General features: G+C 41.0%; 2 protein-coding genes across 3 annotated transcripts; one reads left to right on the top strand and one right to left on the bottom strand.

The window, feature by feature from the left end:
• The first annotated feature begins 1,645 nt into the window (after window positions 1-1,645).
• Window positions 1,646-4,930, top strand: mrpl35 (mitochondrial ribosomal protein L35). The gene is made up of 4 exons (XM_080512900.1): window positions 1,646-1,683; window positions 1,863-2,025; window positions 4,357-4,501; window positions 4,595-4,930. The coding sequence occupies exons 1-4, from the start codon at window positions 1,653-1,655 to the stop codon at window positions 4,781-4,783; spliced, it is 528 nt and encodes a 175-aa protein (XP_080369026.1). The 5' UTR covers window positions 1,646-1,652; the 3' UTR covers window positions 4,784-4,930.
• reep1 (receptor accessory protein 1) lies at window positions 4,897-20,919 on the bottom strand. 2 transcript variants are annotated; one of them, XM_080512898.1, is made up of 8 exons: window positions 20,784-20,919; window positions 17,713-17,785; window positions 16,781-16,857; window positions 16,568-16,688; window positions 16,114-16,227; window positions 11,693-11,846; window positions 10,357-10,607; window positions 4,897-8,931 (listed from the first exon to the last, which is right to left on the bottom strand). In XM_080512898.1, the coding sequence occupies exons 1-8, from the start codon at window positions 20,813-20,815 to the stop codon at window positions 8,860-8,862; spliced, it is 894 nt and encodes a 297-aa protein (XP_080369024.1). In that variant the 5' UTR covers window positions 20,816-20,919; the 3' UTR covers window positions 4,897-8,859. The 2 variants fall into 2 exon arrangements, with proteins under 2 accessions (XP_080369024.1, XP_080369025.1); XM_080512899.1 differs by lacking the exon at window positions 10,357-10,607.
• Window positions 20,920-21,547: the final 628 nt, after the last annotated feature.

The following is a 21,547-nucleotide window of genomic DNA, read 5'->3' as shown; positions in this document are numbered from 1 at the left end:
CCCGGGGAGGCTGAGGAGTGTGATCCCTCTGTAGTTGGAACACACCCTCCGATCCCCCTTCTTAAAGAGAGGGACCACCACCCCGGTCTGCCAGTCCAGAGGTACTGTCCCCACCCGCCACGCGATGTTGCAGAGACGAGTCAGCCACGACAGTCCCTGCACATCCAGAGACTTAAGGAACTCTGGGCGAATCTCATCCACTCCCGGTGCCTTGCCACCGAGGAGCTTCACAACAACCTCGGTGACTTCAGCTTGGGAAATGGACGAGTCCACCTCTGAGAACCCAGTCTCTGCTTCCTCAATGGAAGACGTGGTGGTGGGATTGAGGAGGTCCTCGAAGTATTCCTTCCACCGCCCAACAATATCCCCAGTTGAGGTCAACAGCTCCCCACCTCCACTGTAAACAGTGTTGGTGGAGAACTGCTTCCCCCGCCTAAGGCGCCGGACGGTTTGCCAGAATTTCCTCGAGGCCGACCGAAAGTCCTCCTCCATGGCCTCTCCGAACTCCTCCCAGACCGGAGTTTTTGCCTCCACCACAGCCCGGGCTGCAGCTCGCTTGGCCTGCCGGTACCTGTCGATTGCCTCGGGAGTCCTATGAGCTAACAGTGCCCAATAGGACTCCTTCTTCAGCTTGACGGCATCCCTTACTTACTTCCATTTACTTCCATTTACTTGTTTCCATTTCAACTATATAAAAGTTTTATTCCTATTAAAATGATGTGTGCTGAGATTTTCCTTCTTACCTGAACTCTTGCCACAGATGGACCCATAGTGCTCAGAAACCTGCTGGAGGAACTACTACACAGAGATTGGGAATCACTTTCATATATTTCAGACATGGTCTTAATGATAAAAAAATCAGTGAAAACTTTTTTTAGGCCCTGAGATCAATCTTTCAAAAAAAAACATTACAAAAGAGAGTGGCATTACTTGGGTTTATACCAATAGGTATTATCATTATTATTGTTGGAGGTCACGAACATGTTTTACAGGTGCAGTCAAATGTAATTTGAATTTAAATAGCAAAAAATGGAGCCCAAAAAAACCAATATGTGGATGAAAAAAGTCTGGGAAGTTTCCAAATGGAAACTCGCAGACATTCCTTGCAGACAGCTAAACATGCTCTGACACATGCACAGACTCTGCAGCAGTCTTTATGACAACCACCACTGGTTTTTTTTAAATTTTGTATTTTATTTTTCATTTACTCAGTCATTTGTTTTGATTTCTTGGCTGTTGACAGTAGTATTCATCCATCGTTCTTATATGATGTTCAATCACAGGACAAACACTCAGAGACAGACAAAAACGTATATTCATACCTGTCACCAATTAATCTCAGGTGCATGTTGTTTTTTGATTGTGGGGTAGACAATCCTCATTTTCTGTTCTTATCCTATGCAATATCACCTGAATAAAGGTAGATGGGCAGATTACAAATTATGCAATTGTGAAATGTTTAATTAATGTATTATGCTATATGGGTTATTAACAAAACTTTCTTTAAAAAAAAAAAAAAGTGTTCATGTATTTGTAGGTGTATATCCCATTGCAACTGCCAGGGGGCGCAACCGCTTTCTGTATGTCATTACGCGAAGCGTAGAAGTCTGTCATCCAGGCCACCATACTGACGCAGTCACAGAAAGGGAAAGATGGCGGCCGCCATGGCAAGAAGGCTCTGCGGTGGGTGACACAATTCGACTTTCATATTATTAATCTGCATCTTTATCGTCCGCTAAAGAGGAGCATTTTAGCGACGTGTCACCGCACTGAGCTGCTTTATGCGTCCTATCGTAGATACACGGAGCCCCGCTGTGTTTCTGTTTCTGACATGTTTCTGTTTGCTTGTTCGTGTCTTTCAGGGCTGCTCAGACCGCTGTCTCTGTCTGCTTCTGCCAGGACGCCACAAACTTGTCGCATCGCTCACCTGATTCAGCCCCCGGCTCTCTGCAGCTCCTCAGCCGCAGTCCGAGCTCCTGTGGTCCGGATACTGGGTCAGACCCCCCGGTACAACATCCTGCAGAGGTACTGATCCATCGACACTGACAACCACAGTCACATCTGCTCTTATTGAGAAACATAACGACCACCATCATATCTTCTCTGATAGAGAAACATAACGATTCCATATTTTATAGAACAACCACAAACACATCTTATATAGAGAAACATAATAATCGCCATCATGTCCTCTTTGATGGCGAAACATAAAATCACATCTACATTTATTGAGAATCATACCAATGACAATCATATCTTACCTTTTATAAACATTCATGTGCAGAATGCAGTCCATACTTCATAGGCATAATATATTGCAGAAGGAATGCAATGATGCAATAACCGAATATAACATGAAAGCAAATAAATTAGACATTTGAAGTATTAAATAAAGGAAAAATTCAATAAAATTTCTATAGCTCTAAATACAACGCAATCACTTCAAAGCACTTTTACAGAGAAAACCAATCATTCCATGTGAGAAAGCAGAGGAGATGGTGGGAAGGAACAAATCCTTTTTAACAGGAAGAATCCTGCAGAACCAGACACTTTCTGTTCCGGTTGTGGTTCAGGGATGGAAGGAGAGAAACGGATAGGATATACAGATTGCAGGGAGGGATTCAAACCCTGGTTCTTCATGAAGAGGGCAGGGATGCTCTATTCAATTCAACAGACAGATCCACTCACTGCAAATGGATGGGGGCATCAAAATCACACACCAGAAATTATTCAGCCATTTGCTTTGTCGTGCTGAAAACAGTCCGGCTGCCAGAATCTGCGCAGCGGGAGCGCTGTCATACAAAATGACTTGGTGTTAATTGAACCTGCTGGTGTTGCTATGCATCTAATGTTGTGACCATTCATCTTGAAATTGTATCAAATATGATGGTTGAAAGAAAAATTACACTGAATTAAATCAGAACTCCTTTGCAGTGGAGATTTCAACCTAATACAAATATTATTTAGAAAACTGAAGTGATCAGCGTAGATGCGTGAAAAAATCACCAATGATGTGTAAGTGAGGTATGAAAGGAAGGAACAACAAAACTTGGTGCTGAAAGATGACAGCCTTAAGTCAAACCCACGTTTTCTTGGCGTGGATGAACCACTGCAGCACCTTACCGACAGGCTACATACTGGCTCTTTTGATGTTTATGTGTTTGGTGTTTGTAGTCGACTGAAACTTGCATAAGTATAGAAAGAAATAAAATACAATTATATTTAAAGAAGATAGAACTTAAAGCTGCAGTCATCAGCACTTCACTTCAGGAATATTTAATGAAGCTGCTATTGATAGTATAACCTTTTTGGTTGTGCCATAAGCCATTTATCAAGTTATTTTTACATTTATTTCTGATTGGGGCAGATCACTATCCACACAAGAGAAACTATCAGTCATTTTCACAAGATTTAAAAGTTCAATCTTAATCAGGGTTTTTAAAGAGTGTGTAGATGTCAGTGAGTTTATACCACATTGTATGCATTATTGTCAACAGCTGCTGGGTTCCACAGGCAATAACAACAAAGCTCCTCTGGTGCGAGTTTGATAAAAGTCTTGACTTGTCGTCTGGAAGAGACGTTACTGGAAGACGTTTTGTTTTGCACAAAGGCTTATTTTAATATCATTATTTTTTTTTTCTCCAGTAAGCTCAAAAATATTGCAATACATTAAGTAATTGTTTTGCCATATACTTGTCTGTCTGTATCATATCTTTCAAAAAATGAAGAGGGGAAAACAAGGCACTATTATGAATGACAACAAAAAAATATATTGTCTTTTTTGGGGCTGTTATGTTTACTGTATATTTTATTTTGCAATATATTTCGCTGGATTTATTATCGTGTCACCCTGAAAGCCCTGGAAAACACTCACAGATAATATGTATTACTAAAGGGGGAAAAGGGGTTGAGATGTAGTTATAACCTGATACCATGACACACAGGTTTTCATCCCGGAAGCTGTTTCATTGAATCAATCACTGAAACATCAGGATCCATAGTGATCTCCCTTTATTGGTTTTTCACATTTGGACAGCCACACTTGCTATACATGGAGCACTTGCTGTCACACCTTCACCTGAGTTCTGGTGAAGAACTCAGGTGAAGGTTGATGGAGGTGTAGAACATAAGGAAATGTTTGTTTTAGCTCCAGTTAACAAACCCAGGGAAAAAGAGGAAGAAGATGAACCTGATTAACGGAGGCTTTTCTGGAGAAACATGTTACTATTGATTTTTTTAGAGCTGTGAGCACCTTCATTGTATTAAAGTTGGAAGTGAAAACCTCAGAAAGATCTCTCAAAGTAATCCGATTAACCATTTGTATAACAGTTGCTTGGCCTGTCTGTGTTGTCGCAGGGTGTCGGCACTCGTTCCCGGCCTGACTCAGCCGCCATGCAGGACTCTGACGTACTTTAGCCTGAAGAAGGGGAAGAGAAAGTCTGTAAAGTCTGTGACGGAAAGGTTCATGAGGCTGCACTGTGGCCTTTGGATCAGACGCAAGGTGTGTGTTTTACTGGGCACAATCACGTTTTCTTCCATTTGAAACAAACGCACACACAGTCCTGCCAACCTGACCTCTCGATCTTGTGAACAGGCCGGATACAAGAAGAAGCTGTGGAACAAGCTGCCGGCCAGACGAAAGCGCCTGAGAGAAATTGTCTTCTGTAACAAAACCCAGAGCAAGCTTTTGGATAAAATGACAACCTCTTTCTGGAGGCGGAGGAACTGGTACGTTGATGATCCATATCTCAAGTACCACGATCGGGTCAACCTCAAACCCTGAATGCACATCTTTTAATTAATAATAAAGTATCTAATGAAGCTCTGTGCAATGGATGTTTTCCTTTTGGCTTCATAGGTTCTTAAAAAAAACAAATAAAAAACAAACATTCAGTGGAAGGTTTGATTCATATTTAATGAAAGAGTTGATTCACCAACAGAAGAGAAACTAGTGGAACAATAAAGTGATGGTTGTAAACCAGCATGTCGTCACATCACTGCTTTTTGTTGAATAATCACAGTCGAGCTGAAACCGAAGACATTTAACATTCTGGCCTGCCAGAAAAAAAAATAAAAGTTAGTTTGTTCCTGCATGAATAAAATCCTCAGTGGCTCTTTTGACAGAATAAGACGAGGTTTGATTTGAAGTGTCATTACAATAGATCAATAATAGGAAAAATAATAAATGTGGGAGCCGATATCCCACTGAGCTGCAACATCACAATGTTAGCGGTTCAAAGCTCCAACTGTCTCTGTTAATATGTGAACCATCATTTAAAAGAGTGCTGAAGTCGTAAAATAGACGACTAAAAAGTCCACCTACCATTGAAATCACACTGCACTTGCGCTTTGTGTACGATGCACAAATGTTCAAAGACAGTTGGTCAGAATTCACCTGGAAGACGTTCACATAGCACCGTATTCATGCAAATGTGTAGAAGGTCCACCAGGTGAAGTCAGTGAAGTTTTGAGACACTTGAAGCAGACTGCAGGAGTGTTGCGCAACATTTAACGTTCTACCAAAGCTCTACCACCTTTATGAGCAAAACTGAACACGTTTACCACGGGCAGGTTATCCAACTTGTAATCTTAGCTTGAGTCAAGTTGACCAAAACTGTCGTTTTGTTATTGGATTTAAAATGTAACACAAAGAATGAAGAACTGCCAACATTGTATTATCGTATTCATCAATTTCAGCCCTGTGGGTTGTGATAGCCATTTTGTTGACACACATCACATGGATACTCTCGTTCAAGACATACCGAAACATTTTCATTTGAGTCACATCTGAGCAACACTTTGTTCGGTGAAAGCTGACGGGGAGCCGCTAGAGCAGCACGGAGCTGCCGACTCCTGTGTTTTACACAAGTGAGAAGACTTGTGTCCACATCACACTTCAGCAATCACTTTATCATCACACAGAAAGTTTATCATGGACAACAAAATCACAATGTTCATAATGCAAGCGTCATGCCTTGCAAACTTCTACAAATGTGTGGAGGTTTGTTGTTCCTGTCGGGGCTGAGTGAGATAACGGCTTCACACAAAATCACTGAAGAAACCATTTTCTCTTACAAATTAGTAACAAACATCATGCAATGATGAGTTCATTAATCTACACACAAGTATACAAATCTGTAACTTGGCAACATGTTTTCTTGTCTTTTTTTCCTCACGTTTATTCTGCATGAATTCTAAGTGAAGGCGGTCACCTCCAACACTAACACTGGCACCACGAACTGAAACATATTATTTCTCTTTACCGTTTTTTTTTCACCATTTATCCATTAAAAGGACAGTTCATGTGCATAATAAGTGTATCTACAACATCAGAGTGAATGACGTGTAAACAGAACAGTTGTACCTGAGAAGCTCTTGTTTCAAACTTCACCACCATGAAAACACACAGATGATGAAAAACTGTGACTCTGATGAGTGAGTTGACCCGTCAGTACCCGACACAGTGATCGCTCGGTGGGAAAACCTTGCCAGGGTTCAGACTCGGACAAATGACGTCTGGGGTAAAAACAGAAAATACATAACCGTGCACTGTCAACGAGTTTGGGAACCTGCAAACTAGTGAAGTGAGGGGCAGTTATAGCAGCAACATGTCCTGATTGTGTCCGCAGACAGATTTATGGGTCTGAATTCGATTTGCATGGCTCAAACTGGACTGTTTAATCATTTTTATATTTTGCTGATGACAAAATTCACTCATAAAAATGTGTAATGGGCAACTGGTAGTATGTGACCCTTATTTCTTAATTTTGAGAAGAAAGAAAGTCCTGCAGGGAGAAGGAATCACTCGGCTTGAGAACTGTTGGCTTGAAACAAATTGTGTGAAATATTTGGGTGTGTGTGTGTGTGTGTGCGTGTGTGTGTGTGTGTGCGTGCGTGTGTGTGTGTGTGCGTGTGTGCCTGCCTGCGTGCGTGCGTGCGTGTGTGCAAGGAGCTGTAAATGTCTCAATTGAAAGCGATTGATGTCATTTTGGTTTTGTATGGCCTCAGTTTTGACTCACAGGCTCACTTTTGTCCTTTCCAGGTCCCATGATCTGATATTGTCACAACAATTTGACTCAATTATGCCACTTTCATATATTTGTTCTATTCTGCGACTGAAAGCTTTTGTTAAAAAAAGCTTGAAACCTTAATTTATAGGCCATGAGTGTAGAAAGATGTTACACTAACATTAACATGTTAATATGTCAGACATATATTTCTGTGATATACTCGGGGTATTTAAAGTGCTGCCAAGATGTTTCGGATTCTTTAAAATAAAGATAAAGGGTATCTATGACTTACTTGGATATCAATGATTTACATATTATAGTGATGAGAGTGAGAATTCAGAAAGAAGTTGTGTTTATTGTAGTGAGAAATGTTGACTATAATTACAGGTTTCCTTTGAGACAGGTCCTGTGATGTGATATTCAGTCACTGAGCATCCAGAAAGTGCGACATATACTAGATGTATATTTACTCAGACATGCAAGAGTGAACCTGCCAGTCTTTACTGAGGGCAACAAAGTTAACTGGGAGGCCTTTACAGGTCCATATGTATAAGACTCAATATGCTCACACAAATGTAGTCACAATAAATACATTTGTGTGAATGCTGACATCTTTCCACACACTCACACAAATTAAAGTACACACTTGCAACTGTGATAACAGACACGCAAATTATCAATGGGCACACACATTTTGTTTCCTATTAGCCGCAGACTAAAGCCTCTGTCAGGATTTCCCAGCGAGTAAAGGTGAGAGCGTTGTGTTTTCTTGCTGCTCAGATAACAGCAGAACATCACACAGTGATTTCAGATGTGAAAAAAGAACCATAGTCAATATTCACTCATTTAATATCCATTTTTGCTACAGCTGAAACCAACTTATTCATAATTGGCCTTAAGGCGCCAAATAATTTGTGAAACAAAGGACAGAACATGGTTTTTAATAAGATTGTCAAAAATAATACTGGATTCCACTGGGAATCCTCAGCTGTGACTTTTACATCTTATCTGGGATGAAGATGTTGTACATCATAGGAATTTAAGATAAAATATCTAATGACAATGCTCAGCATCTAATTTATGATGAATAATGTCTCATTTTTGGCCAGTTCTCACGGCAGTCATTTCCATTGTCAACATAGTGCAAAATGCTCTTTAAGGAGAACATTGTGAGATGTTTACGTCTCCGCATTGTTTCTTTAAGGCTTGAAGAGAGAGGTAAATAGCAGAATGCTGTCTCTTCTCTGCTCTCTGACTATCTCACTTATCTTGAAATATCTTCCGGGTATTTGAGTAATTTCCTAATTTATCATCTCAGAAAAGAAGCTCCCAACAGAATCAGTCGGGGTGAAAACAGAACTGCTCTTTTCTGTCTTGGATCCTTGGCTCGTATCACATTCTCTTAAAGTGAGCGAGTTGCTCTCAGTGCCAGCTGAACTGTACAGAGACAGAACATTCTGTTTGACGACCGGGGCTGGGGGGGCACGCATGCCAGTGCCGGCCCAGACCCGATAGAAAACAATCAAATCATGAGGATGAAGTACACACAAACTGTACATAAATACATGTTCATTAACCCATAAACTCAAAGTGTCTGTCAGCATGGAGCCCATTCACTCACTCGTCCTTTCTCAGCATCACTAACCTCTTTGTTTTGTTTTTGTTTTTTCAAATCATGAGCCACGCACTATATACTGTATATATATATATATATATATAGAGGGATCATCATAGGTCACTTTGGTAATACCTTATTCCAAAGCAAGGCTGCTTCAGTCATGTAGCTTTTGGCCATTCAGTATTTTTACTTCTTGCAGCGAAGGCAGCTGGAGGAGTCTTGAGGATAGTTTCACATGGCTTCATTGTTTGAAGTGAAAGCACTCCTGGATCTTGTGAGAGGCCTTAAGACTCTACGAGGCGGCTGGAAAACAAGACACAAGCAGAGACGAAGTGTTATCGTCAAATAGCTGCGAGCAGAGCGTGCGAAGGAACCAGCTGGCATCGTTTGTGTTCATCTTGTGGTTCACTTAAAAAAAACTCAAACTGTTCGTTTATTTCCAACGTGACTGTCAGTGTAAAGTCCTGGGGATCCTGCTCATCATAGAAACCTTTAATGCACATTACCAAACACGTTGTGTGCTTTGAGGGGTCATTTCAAACTAACAGGGATGCCTGAACAAAGCAACATTTGTTCAAGCAAGAAAATTAAACATATTATTTAAGGAAATCAATTTTTAAATTAAAAAAAGTGATACAATTATACAACTTTGTTTAAAAAAAATGCCATTTGAATCATTCATAAGGGATTTTTTTTCAGTTGGTTTTAGTCAGTGTTAATCAATCATATTCAATATTAACATTCACCAATCAAAAAAAAAAATCAAAATCAACTTTATTTCTATAGCCCTTTTATTTACCCGGTGATAAAAATAAGTCTGTAAAAATTATGGAAAATTCAAAACCCCCAAATCTTTTACAAACATAAATAAAAAAATGAATGAGTGAATGAATGAATAAATACATAAATAGAATTAGAGAAACAATTGATGAAATATTAGCAAAAATAAATCACTAAGACTAATCAAATAAGTCAGAAACAAAAATCATGAATTAAAAACTAAATAATTACAGTTGAGTTTTTTAATATTTGACACATTCAGTCAGAACAGACAAAATGCAAACAGCAAAAAGAAATAAATAAATAAAACAAATATTTAAATAGATTTGCTATCTAATATCTAAATAAATAATGATGAGTATATTCATTAATGATAAACCAATATTTACAAATGTCTTTAGAAGAAAAAGGACTGATCTATATTTTTTCTTCTTTTCTTGCATGTTTGAAATAAAAATTAATTCCATCATTGAATCATTCATCTATTCATGGTGGTCATATAAACATTAATAATTTGTCAGTGTTCTTAATAAGTGCAATCATCTTTAGTTGGTCATTCTGAGTGTTAAAGAAACTGACATTAGATCTGAAAGTGAATATTAGGTGATTCCAGTGTTTCCTTCACGAGAACAAGAAACAAAAGTTACACACTCCAACGTGTGCGCGTGTTCGCCATGTGTGCAGGTTTCGCATGCCATATTTCAAACGTGCAATCCACTGCAATCGCATGTCCATTTCAGGTAAATACTAACTGCTAAGGTTGATGCGTGATTCAAGCTCATCTGTGCATAAATCCCATCAGCAGCCAGATTCCACATTTGCTGAACCGTGACGATTAATTTCGTCACGCTGCGGCTGGAATGAGTCAATCAGTGAGTAAACGGCCCGTCCCGGGGGCCTGTTAGAGGCAGGCAGCAGCTGTGCAGCTACGTGGACGAGCCCGTGTACCTCTGGAGCTCTCTTCTTCATCAGCCTGAGCTGTGGAGAGCTGGAAGCTGCCAGCAGCTCGCCCCCTTCCTCCTCAGGCTGCTCTGGAGCCATGGGGCTGGGGGGTGGCGAGGGGGTGGATGGGGGTGTCACAGAGGCTGTGGTGGGTGTGGACTCTGACTCAGATGTGGAGATACGCTGGGACGAGGGCTCCTTGGGCTCCCATTGGTCCAACCTCAACACCTCAAACTCAGTCATGTCCAAATCCTGTCCTGTACCATGAGCAAAGGTCAGGATGAACGGAGGATGAACACCACATGTATTCTGTTTTTGCACTGCTGCGTCACAAGTAAAGGTGACTTGAGGCAAAGCTACTACAGATTGACATTTTAACCGATAATGGACGTTCATAAAATTTGATATAATCCTGCAGCAAAACAATCAGAAGAACGCGGTACATTTTAAACGTATATTACATCTTCTTTTTATTTCCTTTAGTATATAGAGAATGGCAGATTATCAAGTTATTTTGGATTACTTTATTGTAACAGGCACTATGTAAATAACATTATCAAAACAAGGGTGTTTATGAAACCTACAAATTTAACCGTTACATTAAAAGACCAGATCCATCTACGCTACAGGCATCAACTCTATACAATTTTTATCTATTAAAATCTGTATAAATAGGTACATCAAGAAAAAAACACAACTTAATGCAATAGAAAAGTTTTGTTTTTTGAGGTTCCTTGATCAATTCAGCTTATAATGAAATAACTGCTAAAACTACGACGATTTTAACAATATTCTATATTTTGTAAACACTGATGAGTTTTTTCAGACACAGAGAATTCTAACTATATATTTGTTAGTCATTTGGAAAATGTGAAGAACTCAGAAATAATTTGTGAAATTAGTATGAATCTTTGTTTTAAATGGATTCAGCTCAGATTAAAAGAAAATCTTCTGTGTGTGTGTGTGCGTGCGTGCGTGCGTGCATGTGTGTGTGTGTGTACAGAAATAAGTATTCTCTGGCTTGTAACAGAACAACAGTTGTATCCACATGATGTGACGGTGGGAAGGAATCCCCACAGCTCCATGTGAGCGTTATCACAGGGCGGAGAGCGAGCCTGGCCGCCCCGGGAGTCCTGACCCGCTCCGACAGGAAGGCAGACCTCAGGTCAGGGGCCGCTCAGGAAAGGAGGCACCAAACGATATCTGTGGGCTCCAACACGCCAGAACAGGAAGAGCCACACTGGCTTCTTCATCATCATCATCACCATCATCTGTTATTGGGATGGCTCCATTACAGCTAGCACGTGACCCGGGATCTGTGTGTGTCGAAGAGTCTGCTCACCCTTGTGGCTCTCTGACTTGCTGCGCATCATAGTCCTGGTTCGATGCTGCGCTGCTGCCGTGGGCGGCGTGCTGCCGGCGTCCGTGTCAGATTGGTAGGAAGACAAATCCTGCATGCTGAAGCTCCGTAGTCTGTCCGACAGGACTCCCTGACCCTGAAACCAGGAGACGCCGCGGTTTTATTCTACTGGCAGCAGCGATATGGGACTGGAGGAGTGAGATGTCACAGATCACTACAGATATAAAAGAAAAGAAACGTCACAGGGCACTTTATTGATCTGGCACCAGCCATCAGATGGCTTCAAGAACAACACATGTCCATTCTGTGCCTGGGGATGCCTTGGCTTTGGAGGCCTTTCTGTGGGGAGTTTGCATGTTTTGGTACAGATTTTTAATTGTATTTATTTTTTTATAATTCAGGTTTTGTCAACAAAAGTCCAAATAAACACACTTGAGGGTCATTTGTGACTAACTTGCTGTTTGTTGCAAATGTGAGTGTGTGTAATTAACTGGAACTGGTCCAGGGTGAAATCAGACTCCACTGAACAGTGCAAACAAGTATGTTTCAATTATACAGGAGCCAGAAATAATTCTCATGGAGCAACATGAAACATGTTCAACCAAACAGTGAATAAGAAACACGTGTTAAGTGGGATAAAGCGATAGTCGAAATGGAGGTAAGGATATTCTGAGTGTCAACATGAAACATGAAAACAACCAGAGAACCTAATGAAATCATACAGTAGCCCATAATCTGTAGTCTCACAACTCTGTCAACGCATTATTAATTAAATGATGTTCTTTGCACTATTTGAGGCAGACAACATCACCCAGCCACAGAGACTCTCTCCTCTTCATTGTGGACAGACATTACAGCTGTCCACAGCTGGAGTAAAAAAGGTCCTTACCAGTGTCAACCTATGTAAAGCTGCAGGGCCTGATAACATCTCTGGAAAGGTCCTGAAAACATTGCACTGTGCAACTGAAGGATGTCTTAACATGTGTCTTTAACCCCTCTCTCAGCCAGTCAATGGCGCCTGTGTGCCTCAAAAGAGCCTCCATCATCCCTGTGCCTAAAGCCCCGTCTCCACCGCACACAAGTGCCGGAGCGGTACGGAGCAGTCCGGAAGCACTAACCCCGACCGAAATTTTGGGTCGGGTCCCCACTGCAGAGAGGAGCATGAAAAGTGGGCGGGGCTTATGAGCTCCGCAGAAATGTGACATTATAACAGAAAAGAACGTCGTCAGATGTAGATCTTATGAATCCTCTGTTGTTGTTTAAATTCTCCACTTTGCACTGTTATTTTTTGCAGCGGAAAAAAAAAAAGTGACTTTTTTCAGCAGTCATTTTTTGCAGTGGAGAGCTGCAGCGCAACTTCCGTGTTTGTTGTGAGAGAGCGAGTCGCTCGGCCACTTGGCCAGCGACGTGCCCCGCAGTCGAGCGCTCGGGTGTGGGGCAAGTGGCCGGAGCGTTCCCCCCGGTTGGTTGAGGCACAGACATGGGAGTCTGAGCTTTCTGCTCAAAACCCAGGAGGTTCTCCACTCCGGTGCCACAGCGCCGCGCCGCACAGCGCAGCGCCGGAACACGGAGGCGCCGAGCTCCGAGCTCCGAGCTACTTTTCATCGCTTCCGCGGTCTGTCCCCGCGATAAAGCGCCACTGACCGCGGCTGAACAGAACGCTGACCGCCTCTGGAAAGCGGAGCGGTCAGCGCCGGAGACGAAAGCTCCAGACTCCGGTGTCACGGACGCACATCAGCGCCACGGCCAGCGCTATGCCGCAAACAGAAAACTCCAACGTGATGCAAAGTCCCTCCCCCCCGGTCTCCCCCTGCCTCTAGTCGCTCTTTCACCACAAACACTAAAGTTGAGCAGCAAAGAAAAGAAAATGAAAATAAAAACAACCAGAGCACAGCTGACCACACTGACAGCAGAGGATTCATCCAGCCGGCACATTAAAATATTGAGGGCGTGTAGTAAATCACTGACCAATCAGCAGACAGCAGCTCAACCTCAGACCCGTTCCATGGTCCTGGTACCCCAACGGAAGGGGAGCGGAAAAGCGGTCGCCTTTGGAGCGGTCTGGAGCGGTTTAGACCGCATTCCTGTTGTGACACGCGAACCGGAGCGGTTTAAACCCATCTAGGCTGGTACTTTCTGTGCGGTGGAGACGGGGCTTAAGAAGCAGAACCCGGCCAGCCTGGATGACTGTCGTCCTCTGGCCCTCACAGCGGTGCTGATGAACTGCTGTGAGCGGCTTGTCATGCAGCACATGAAGCCATGCCTCCCCGCCGAACTTGACCCCCTACAGTTTACCAATAAGGCAAACTGTTCCTCAGAAGATGCCATCGCTACCACTCTCCAGTCCATTCTGTCCCACCTGGAGGACAGGGACACCTATGCCAGAGTCGTCTTTGTTGACTTCAGCTCTGCCTTCAATACTATCATTCCACAACAGCTTGTGGAGAAGCTGAGGTCACTGAATATGGACACTGGCATCTGCAACTGGGTCCTCGGCGTCCTCACGATGATGGGAAGGAGAACATCAAGCTCCATCGCTGTAAACACAGGATCCTCCCAAGGCTCAGTGTTGAGCCCCCTGCTGTTCAGTCCTCTTGAGGTTAAGGAACGATGTTTACGTCACAAGATGAACAAAATAAGGAACGGAATAAGGACAGAATAAGGACAGAATAAGGACAGAATAAGGAACAGAATAAGGACAGAATAAGGACAGAATAAGGACAGAATAAGGAACAGAATAAGGACAGAATAAGGACAGAATAAGGACAGAATAAGGACAGAATAAGGACAGAATAAGGAACAGAATAAGGACAGAATAAGGACAGAATAAGGAACAGAATAAGGACAGAATAAGGACAGAATAAGGACAGAATAAGGACAGAATAAGGAACAGAATAAGGACAGAATAAGGACAGAATAAGGACAGAATAAGGACAGAATAAGGACAGAATAAGGACAGAATAAGGACAGAATAAGGACAGAATAAGGAACAGAATAAGGACAGAATAAGGAACAGAATAAGGACAGAATAAGGACAGAATAAGGAACAGAATAAGGACAGAATAAGGAACAGAATAAGGACAGAATAAGGAACAGAATAAGGACAGAATAAGGAACAGAATAAGGACAGAATAAGGACAGAATAAGGAACAGAATAAGGACAGAATAAGGAACAGAATAAGGACAGAATAAGGACAGAATAAGGAACAGAATAAGGACAGAATAAGGAACAGAATAAGGACAGAATAAGGACAGAATAAGGAACAGAATAAGGACAGAATAAGGACAGAATAAGGACAGAATAAGGAACAGAATAAGGACAGAATAAGGACAGAATAAGGAACAGAATAAGGACAGAATAAGGACAGAATAAGGACAGAATAAGGAACAGAATAAGGACAGAATAAGGAAGTGGTTGGTGGCCTTCCTCCTCATCCTCACTGCTCGTAATTCCAAACACTTGTCCAACCTTTATTTCTCTACCTGGATGTAACGTTGTATATTTATGTACTCATTTAGTTTAATCGTTGTAACCTGATGCAAATGCAGTTCCCCCACTGAACCTGAATATAAGTGTCTGCTTTTATGTTCATGTGGCGTAACTTGTGTTCTTTTGTAAAGAATATTTCAAGAAAAGCTAAGAATCAAAAGAAAAAAATCAAGCATGAATAAGAGGAGATCAAAACTCAGGTTTTATAATTAAAACTAAGCTTATTATCATGAATTTATTTTCTTTGCTTCCATTCTAACTAAAGCTGATGCTCATTTAATCATTAACCCTTTACATGGCAAGTGGAAACATCTGGTGGTTTCCCCATCGATTCCAAATCAACAATAATATCTAACAACTATTTAGTACATCAAACAGTAAAATGTTGTGTTATACATTGAAATAGGTGAAGCTCGGGGAGAGTTTTGAAAAATGTAAATTATAAAGTTCTCATAATCCTTATGCTTTGACTGCTTTGAACATAGAAAATACTGTTCTGAACAATTTCAGTGTTTGCACTGTGAAACTGTAAAATAAGTAAATACATTTTGTGAATCAATATTGGGTGATTTTGTAATTGTTGACTTTGTAGTTTTCCTCTGCAATTTGTGAAATACGTGTTTTTCTCTTCTATTTTACACATTAAATCTGATCTTGTAAAACGATCTTTTCACAACAGAGCAACGGAATCTTTACTAACTTAAACACATTGCGTGAGTGAACAAACTATATATCTATATCTATCTATCTATCTATCTATATATACTGTATATATATATATATAACCGTTTTTTGTCATTATGCACATTATAATGGTTACAGATTCCGTTCTGAAGCACAGCTCGCCCCCGACACCTCTCCTTCAGCTCACTGTATCCACGGTACAAAACCAAAAGCTCAGTGTCGGCGTTACCTTTGTTGCAGCCATGACTGCAGCTGTCGCTGCAACGTTCAGGCCTTTTCTCCCATAATGCACCAGCGTGTCGTAGCTTTTGTCCTTGGCTTGGCAGATGTACTCATCAATGTCCTGAAACGAGAAGCACACAAACATTTGCGTCATTTCATCCTTTGACTTTTTCCTCCACCAAAAAGTCCAGTAGTCGGTTTCCTGACTGAGGAAAGAGGGAAAGAGGAAGAGAGCATCACGGTGACACTTCCTCTCGTCTGTCCAGCTCACACATTTTCACAGCTAAAGTGGGTTAGTGAATCCTTACAAAGGTGCTTTTGTTCTCAAATACACTCGCACAATGTAAATTCAATCAGCGGCAGAGCCACAATTAAAGAGGGAATGTGCTTTCCCCGAGACTCTCTTAACCTCTGCAGGAGATAACAAGAAAGAAAGTAGAAACAAAGGTCTGGGATTTCACCTTTTCCTTTGAGGAAAGTGTGGGATGTACAAACTTCCTGTAGAGCACACTGGAGCCCTTGGTATACGGTGACAGCAGCCACACCACGAAGGCGATCTTCAGCTCGTAGTAGAAGGGAACCCTGCCGCAGAGATGAAAGAACACACGGTCACGTGGAGAACATATGTTGTGTACACGCGTGAATAATGTGTTTACGTCACACAATCTGCTTACCAACAAAGAAACATATCTGTGAAGACTTCTACCGTCGTGAACAGGGCGAATATTATCCAGTACATCATCCATTTCACCTGAAATGTCCCAGGAACAGTTAACAAACAACACAAAGTGGGGTAATAATATTCTAACAGGTATCACAGCCAGGTGGAAGTAATAGATTACAAGTAATTATATTGTTCTGACTGAGTCGTATTTCAGGTACTTGTTTTTTCTTTACTTTTAATCACACTACAGTACAATATTTCTGTTAAAATTAGAAGTCATATAAACTTACATTTATTCTTGTAACACAGAAAATTACACTTCATAGCTGCATCTTTTGACAGCACAAATTGCTGAAGTGTTATTTTTATATACTTTTGTTGTTTTCCCGCTATAAACAAAGTACGAAAAGATCAAAAAAGTTAAACGTGTAATGGAGTAGACATTTTCTGTGCTCTTCTTCTGATCACAGCATTTATGACTAACTGCACAAACATTAAACTCACATAACCTCTCACATGTTTGGATTTCACAGCTTTATCAACAAATACACTTATAATCTAAACCAAAAATTCTTATTTTATATTTTTGTTGCTTTTTAGTTGTAATTTTTGTCATTTATATGTGAGAAATGTGTTGTGAACAAGTATTTGATACACGGCTGATTGTTTAAAAGTAATTACTGTTATTATTCTGGTAATAACGGCACAAATTGGTCCTCGTCTGAGACATAGACGACATTCAAACCTCTTGATCTGCACTATATCGGCATTTGTAAACACAAAGTCACTTTTATGTCCTAACTTGTATTCTACATAACGGCAGAGGGGTTTCAGGAGACTGTCGCCATTTTATAATAGTAGTTGAAGTTTTCCTTTGAGTTTTCCTATTGCGATCGCAGCCTCATACGACTCCACAACGGACCGGACAAACATCATACTCACATATTCTTTCACATCTTTTGATTTCACAGCTTTATAAGACGAGTATGCGGGATACAGTGTACCAAACACGAGGCTGAAAGACAGAAAATGTGCCCGTCAGACTCGATTCACAGTTGACAGACGCTTTAACTGTGAATGCATTTTTAAACATTATGAGTGGAATAAATTACAGAAGCAGCACTTTCTGTTTGGAAAACCATCAACCATCTCACATGTGGAATTTTTTTCACACAATTATTCTTATTTCGGGGCATTTGAAATCCAGTTGTCGGATAAAAACAAAGGATGACAAAAGATGTTTAGCAGGAAATAAATATAGCAGAAAGACAGCACTGGTGGATTCGAAGAGTATATGGTCAATGTGTGAAGTTACCGTCACTTGTATTATACATTTTAAAAAAATCAATACAGCTTCTGGTTTGTGTGTTTCGCCTGTGATCTAAGAACAACACTGTGAGTGACCACGTTATGTGCAAACACAAGTATTCAGGAGATTTTGTGTATTTTTGCGACGTGTTTGAGGAAGTTATCAGACACATCAGAGTGTTACAGCAAATAAATCTGAATTTTTCCAACAATGAATATATAAAGTTGCCCGATAGATCACAATCTGTCACAAGGCTGTGGGGCCAATAGGTTCAACAGAAGAGATTCAGAAAAGAAGAGTTTACCACGCAGAAAATATCTCATAATAAAGGTTGTGAGGAGCCAGGAGGAAATGTCTTTCAGTACAATAACAACAGCATTACTGCTGAAGGAGCTGATTTATACCTTCTTTATACTCACATTACAAACAATAATAAACAACACAAACACGTATTTTCCACATTCACAAAGGTAAGTGCTTTAAAGAAAATGCTTGTTGATCCCATTAGCTGACGTGTGACGTGTGTCACAATGTAAAATAAAATTTGAGCCTCTTTCAACAAACAGAAACTTTAAGACCTTCATTTCAACGGATTTTCACTATAAACATTTAAATACCGCTATTATTCGACACCGTCAAAGCCGTTCACCTTTCTGTTGAATCGTTCACTAAGTGTACTGAACGAGCAGATGTTGAAGACAACAATGTGACCAATGTCCAAACTTGTATAAATGTTGGCAGTGGAAAATCTCGAAGCCATATACACCTTTTTCTTTTTTTTCTCACAAAGACAATTAATGAAATCCAAGGCCAGGTGAAGAAATGATAACATTAACATGTTTATTTCAGTTATTCAATATACATCGGGCAGTGAAATCCTTTAAAAAATGGAAAAGTAATCCTTAGTATCAAATATTTCAAAACCCACTGTTATGTGTCTATAAATAGGCTGAAATTCTCAGTGGAAGTGTTCAGAATCATGTTGTCTAATCCTGATCACAGTGTCCTTTAAAACATGTTATTATCAGAAACGTGATGTGTCCTGCCATCATTTATAGCACTTTGTTTTCAAGAAAGATGAAAAAGACGAGTTACTAGTTTTTCTTAATGAATCAGTTTCTACTTTTTAAATTAGATTTTCAAAGGAGTGGTCATAAATAAGACTTCTTGGGTGCATCGGGCACCCAAGAAGTCTTTATAAAACTGGATATACTGTTAAAGTAACTAGTTTTAACAATTTCTAGAATGGAACACTGATCTCAATGTCCAGCAGCACTTTAATCAGCTAATCTTGTTTGGTCTTGGGTTACCTGAGGAAATATGGTCACTTGCCTGATTGTCTTGCATGTTTTGACTTTGTCCCTGCTGCAACACACCAGATTGCAGTGAAATGACGCAGGGAGAGAATGAAAACTTGCAGCCCGCACCCCAGGACCAGGGTTGGAAAGCACATTTTGCTTTTGGATGTACTCTCCTCTCAACTTGTGCCTCTGCATTAAAGATGATCTTGATCCCTGTGCAATAAGTGATTTATGTGCAGGAGCTAACAGGCCTTCAGACAGAAGGTAAAATTAGCAGGCAGGTGCTGTCGTTTTCTTGAACCTTCTATTTGTATGTATACACCTGTGCTGCTGGCTGTCCCGACGCTACAAACCAGCAACAGCTGTGAGCTCGACCTGATCATGTTACTGACCCACATCATGTTGCAGCTCTCAGTCCAGGCCTGCTAAGTGTGACTCAAACAGAGATTAGAAACACAGGGACACTTGAAATATCAGCTGCGGGGCCATCAGACCTTCCTGTAGGAGAGTGGATCCAAAATGACCCGCATAAGCAGGTTCTGAACAAGCAGAGCCGATGGCTGTAACGAGATCTATTATAAATGTATTTGGCTCACTATTTTGAGATTTGGGCCTCCTGTTGGTACATTTCCACACAGACTGCAATGGTGCTGATTCATACTCTGTGCAGGTAAAAATAGAAAATAGCCAAAGCTTCATTATAATAATAACATATATTCTTTAGTGGTATTTCTACGGATTACTACTCATGTGAGAATTAATGCAGACTTTTATAACATTAGATACTTATACACTGTAACACGAGAAGGGTGACCCATCCCTTTTGTTGTTCTCCAGGAATGGGACATCAACAGTATTGCTATACATATTGCTCACTGACATTTGGCTTTCTGGCTCTGGTTTGTGGATCCGACTTATTTCAGCATCTCTTTGTCGGGAATAGATTATTCATCCAATCACGTGATCTCTTTGTATAAGAAATATATTTGGTAAACACAAAGAGTGCTTGCCAGCCTCTCTCTCTCTCTCTCTCTCTCTCTCTCTCTCTCTCTCTCTCTCTCTCTCTCTCTCTCTCTCTCTCTCTCTCTCTCTCTCTCTCTCTCTCTTACACACAGGCCCAGCTCAGCAATCCTGTTCAAATGAAAGCGCAATCCGAATCAGAATACCAGCGGCTTTCAGTCAAACACTAAAAGACAGGCACCTGCTATTTGTCCACATTTTACGTCTGATTATTATTAAAACCTGACAGAAACCTGCGGGATCTTGGAGGGGAAAGCGCTCTGCTTCCACATCAACGCCAACGAGCGCCTCAATTAATCCGCTCGCAACAATCTGGAGCATCGATCCGTTAACGCCGCAGTCTGCGACCGGGATTAAGAAAATTAAATTAAAAAATGACTTACACCACAAGTCTGGAGATGATCCAGGAGACCATTGCGCTGGAGATTCGACGGGACGCGCTGTCTGCGGGGAGGAGTTTCCTCCAGATGACAGTCAGGCGCGTCCAGGCGCTGCGCTCAGGCGCTGCGTCCTGGCCGTGCGTCCTGGCGCTGCGCTGCGTCCGGACGCACACACTCACACACACATCGCAACGTGACGGGCGATAAACAGCCTCTCTTGTCCATAGATGGCAGTGTTGCACTCCGCAGACCGCACACTCTCAGTTTACAGCTGGAGGGATGATTCGTGTTTCAGAAAGGCTGTGGAATAGTGATGAGAAAACCGACTCCTTGAACGGACTCACGGATATTTGAGTCGTTCATCCAAGTGAACCGGTTGTCTGAGTCATTTGATTCAGTTGCGCATGCGCACCATTTCCACCCGCTCCTGGACCTGGAGGCTGAACTGCGACATGAACCAGGGGGAGAATCATGTATTCATAGTAAAATGATGAAACACTTCTGAGGAAAATAAACAATAAGTACACATTAGTTTTTAGTGATCCTGGTCTCCTTATTCTAGATTATATGTGTTGTTTTTGAGGTTTATTTGAATGAGAAAATAAATTAAATGATTAAACTAAATAAATACCTGGCATCCAGAATGTCAGATATACAGTATATATTAATATAGACATATGGTTTTAAATTTTTTTCCTTCCGACATTCTGATTTTCTTTTTTTTACTAGTATCAATAAATAATGTGATGTTCATAGGGCAGAACTAA

This window comes from Blennius ocellaris, assembly GCF_963422515.1.
Source record: "Blennius ocellaris genome assembly, chromosome: 17".
NCBI lineage: Eukaryota > Metazoa > Chordata > Actinopteri > Blenniiformes > Blenniidae > Blennius > Blennius ocellaris.
The sequence above is the reverse complement of the archived record's forward strand: the minus strand, read 5'-3'. Positions and strand labels throughout refer to the sequence as shown.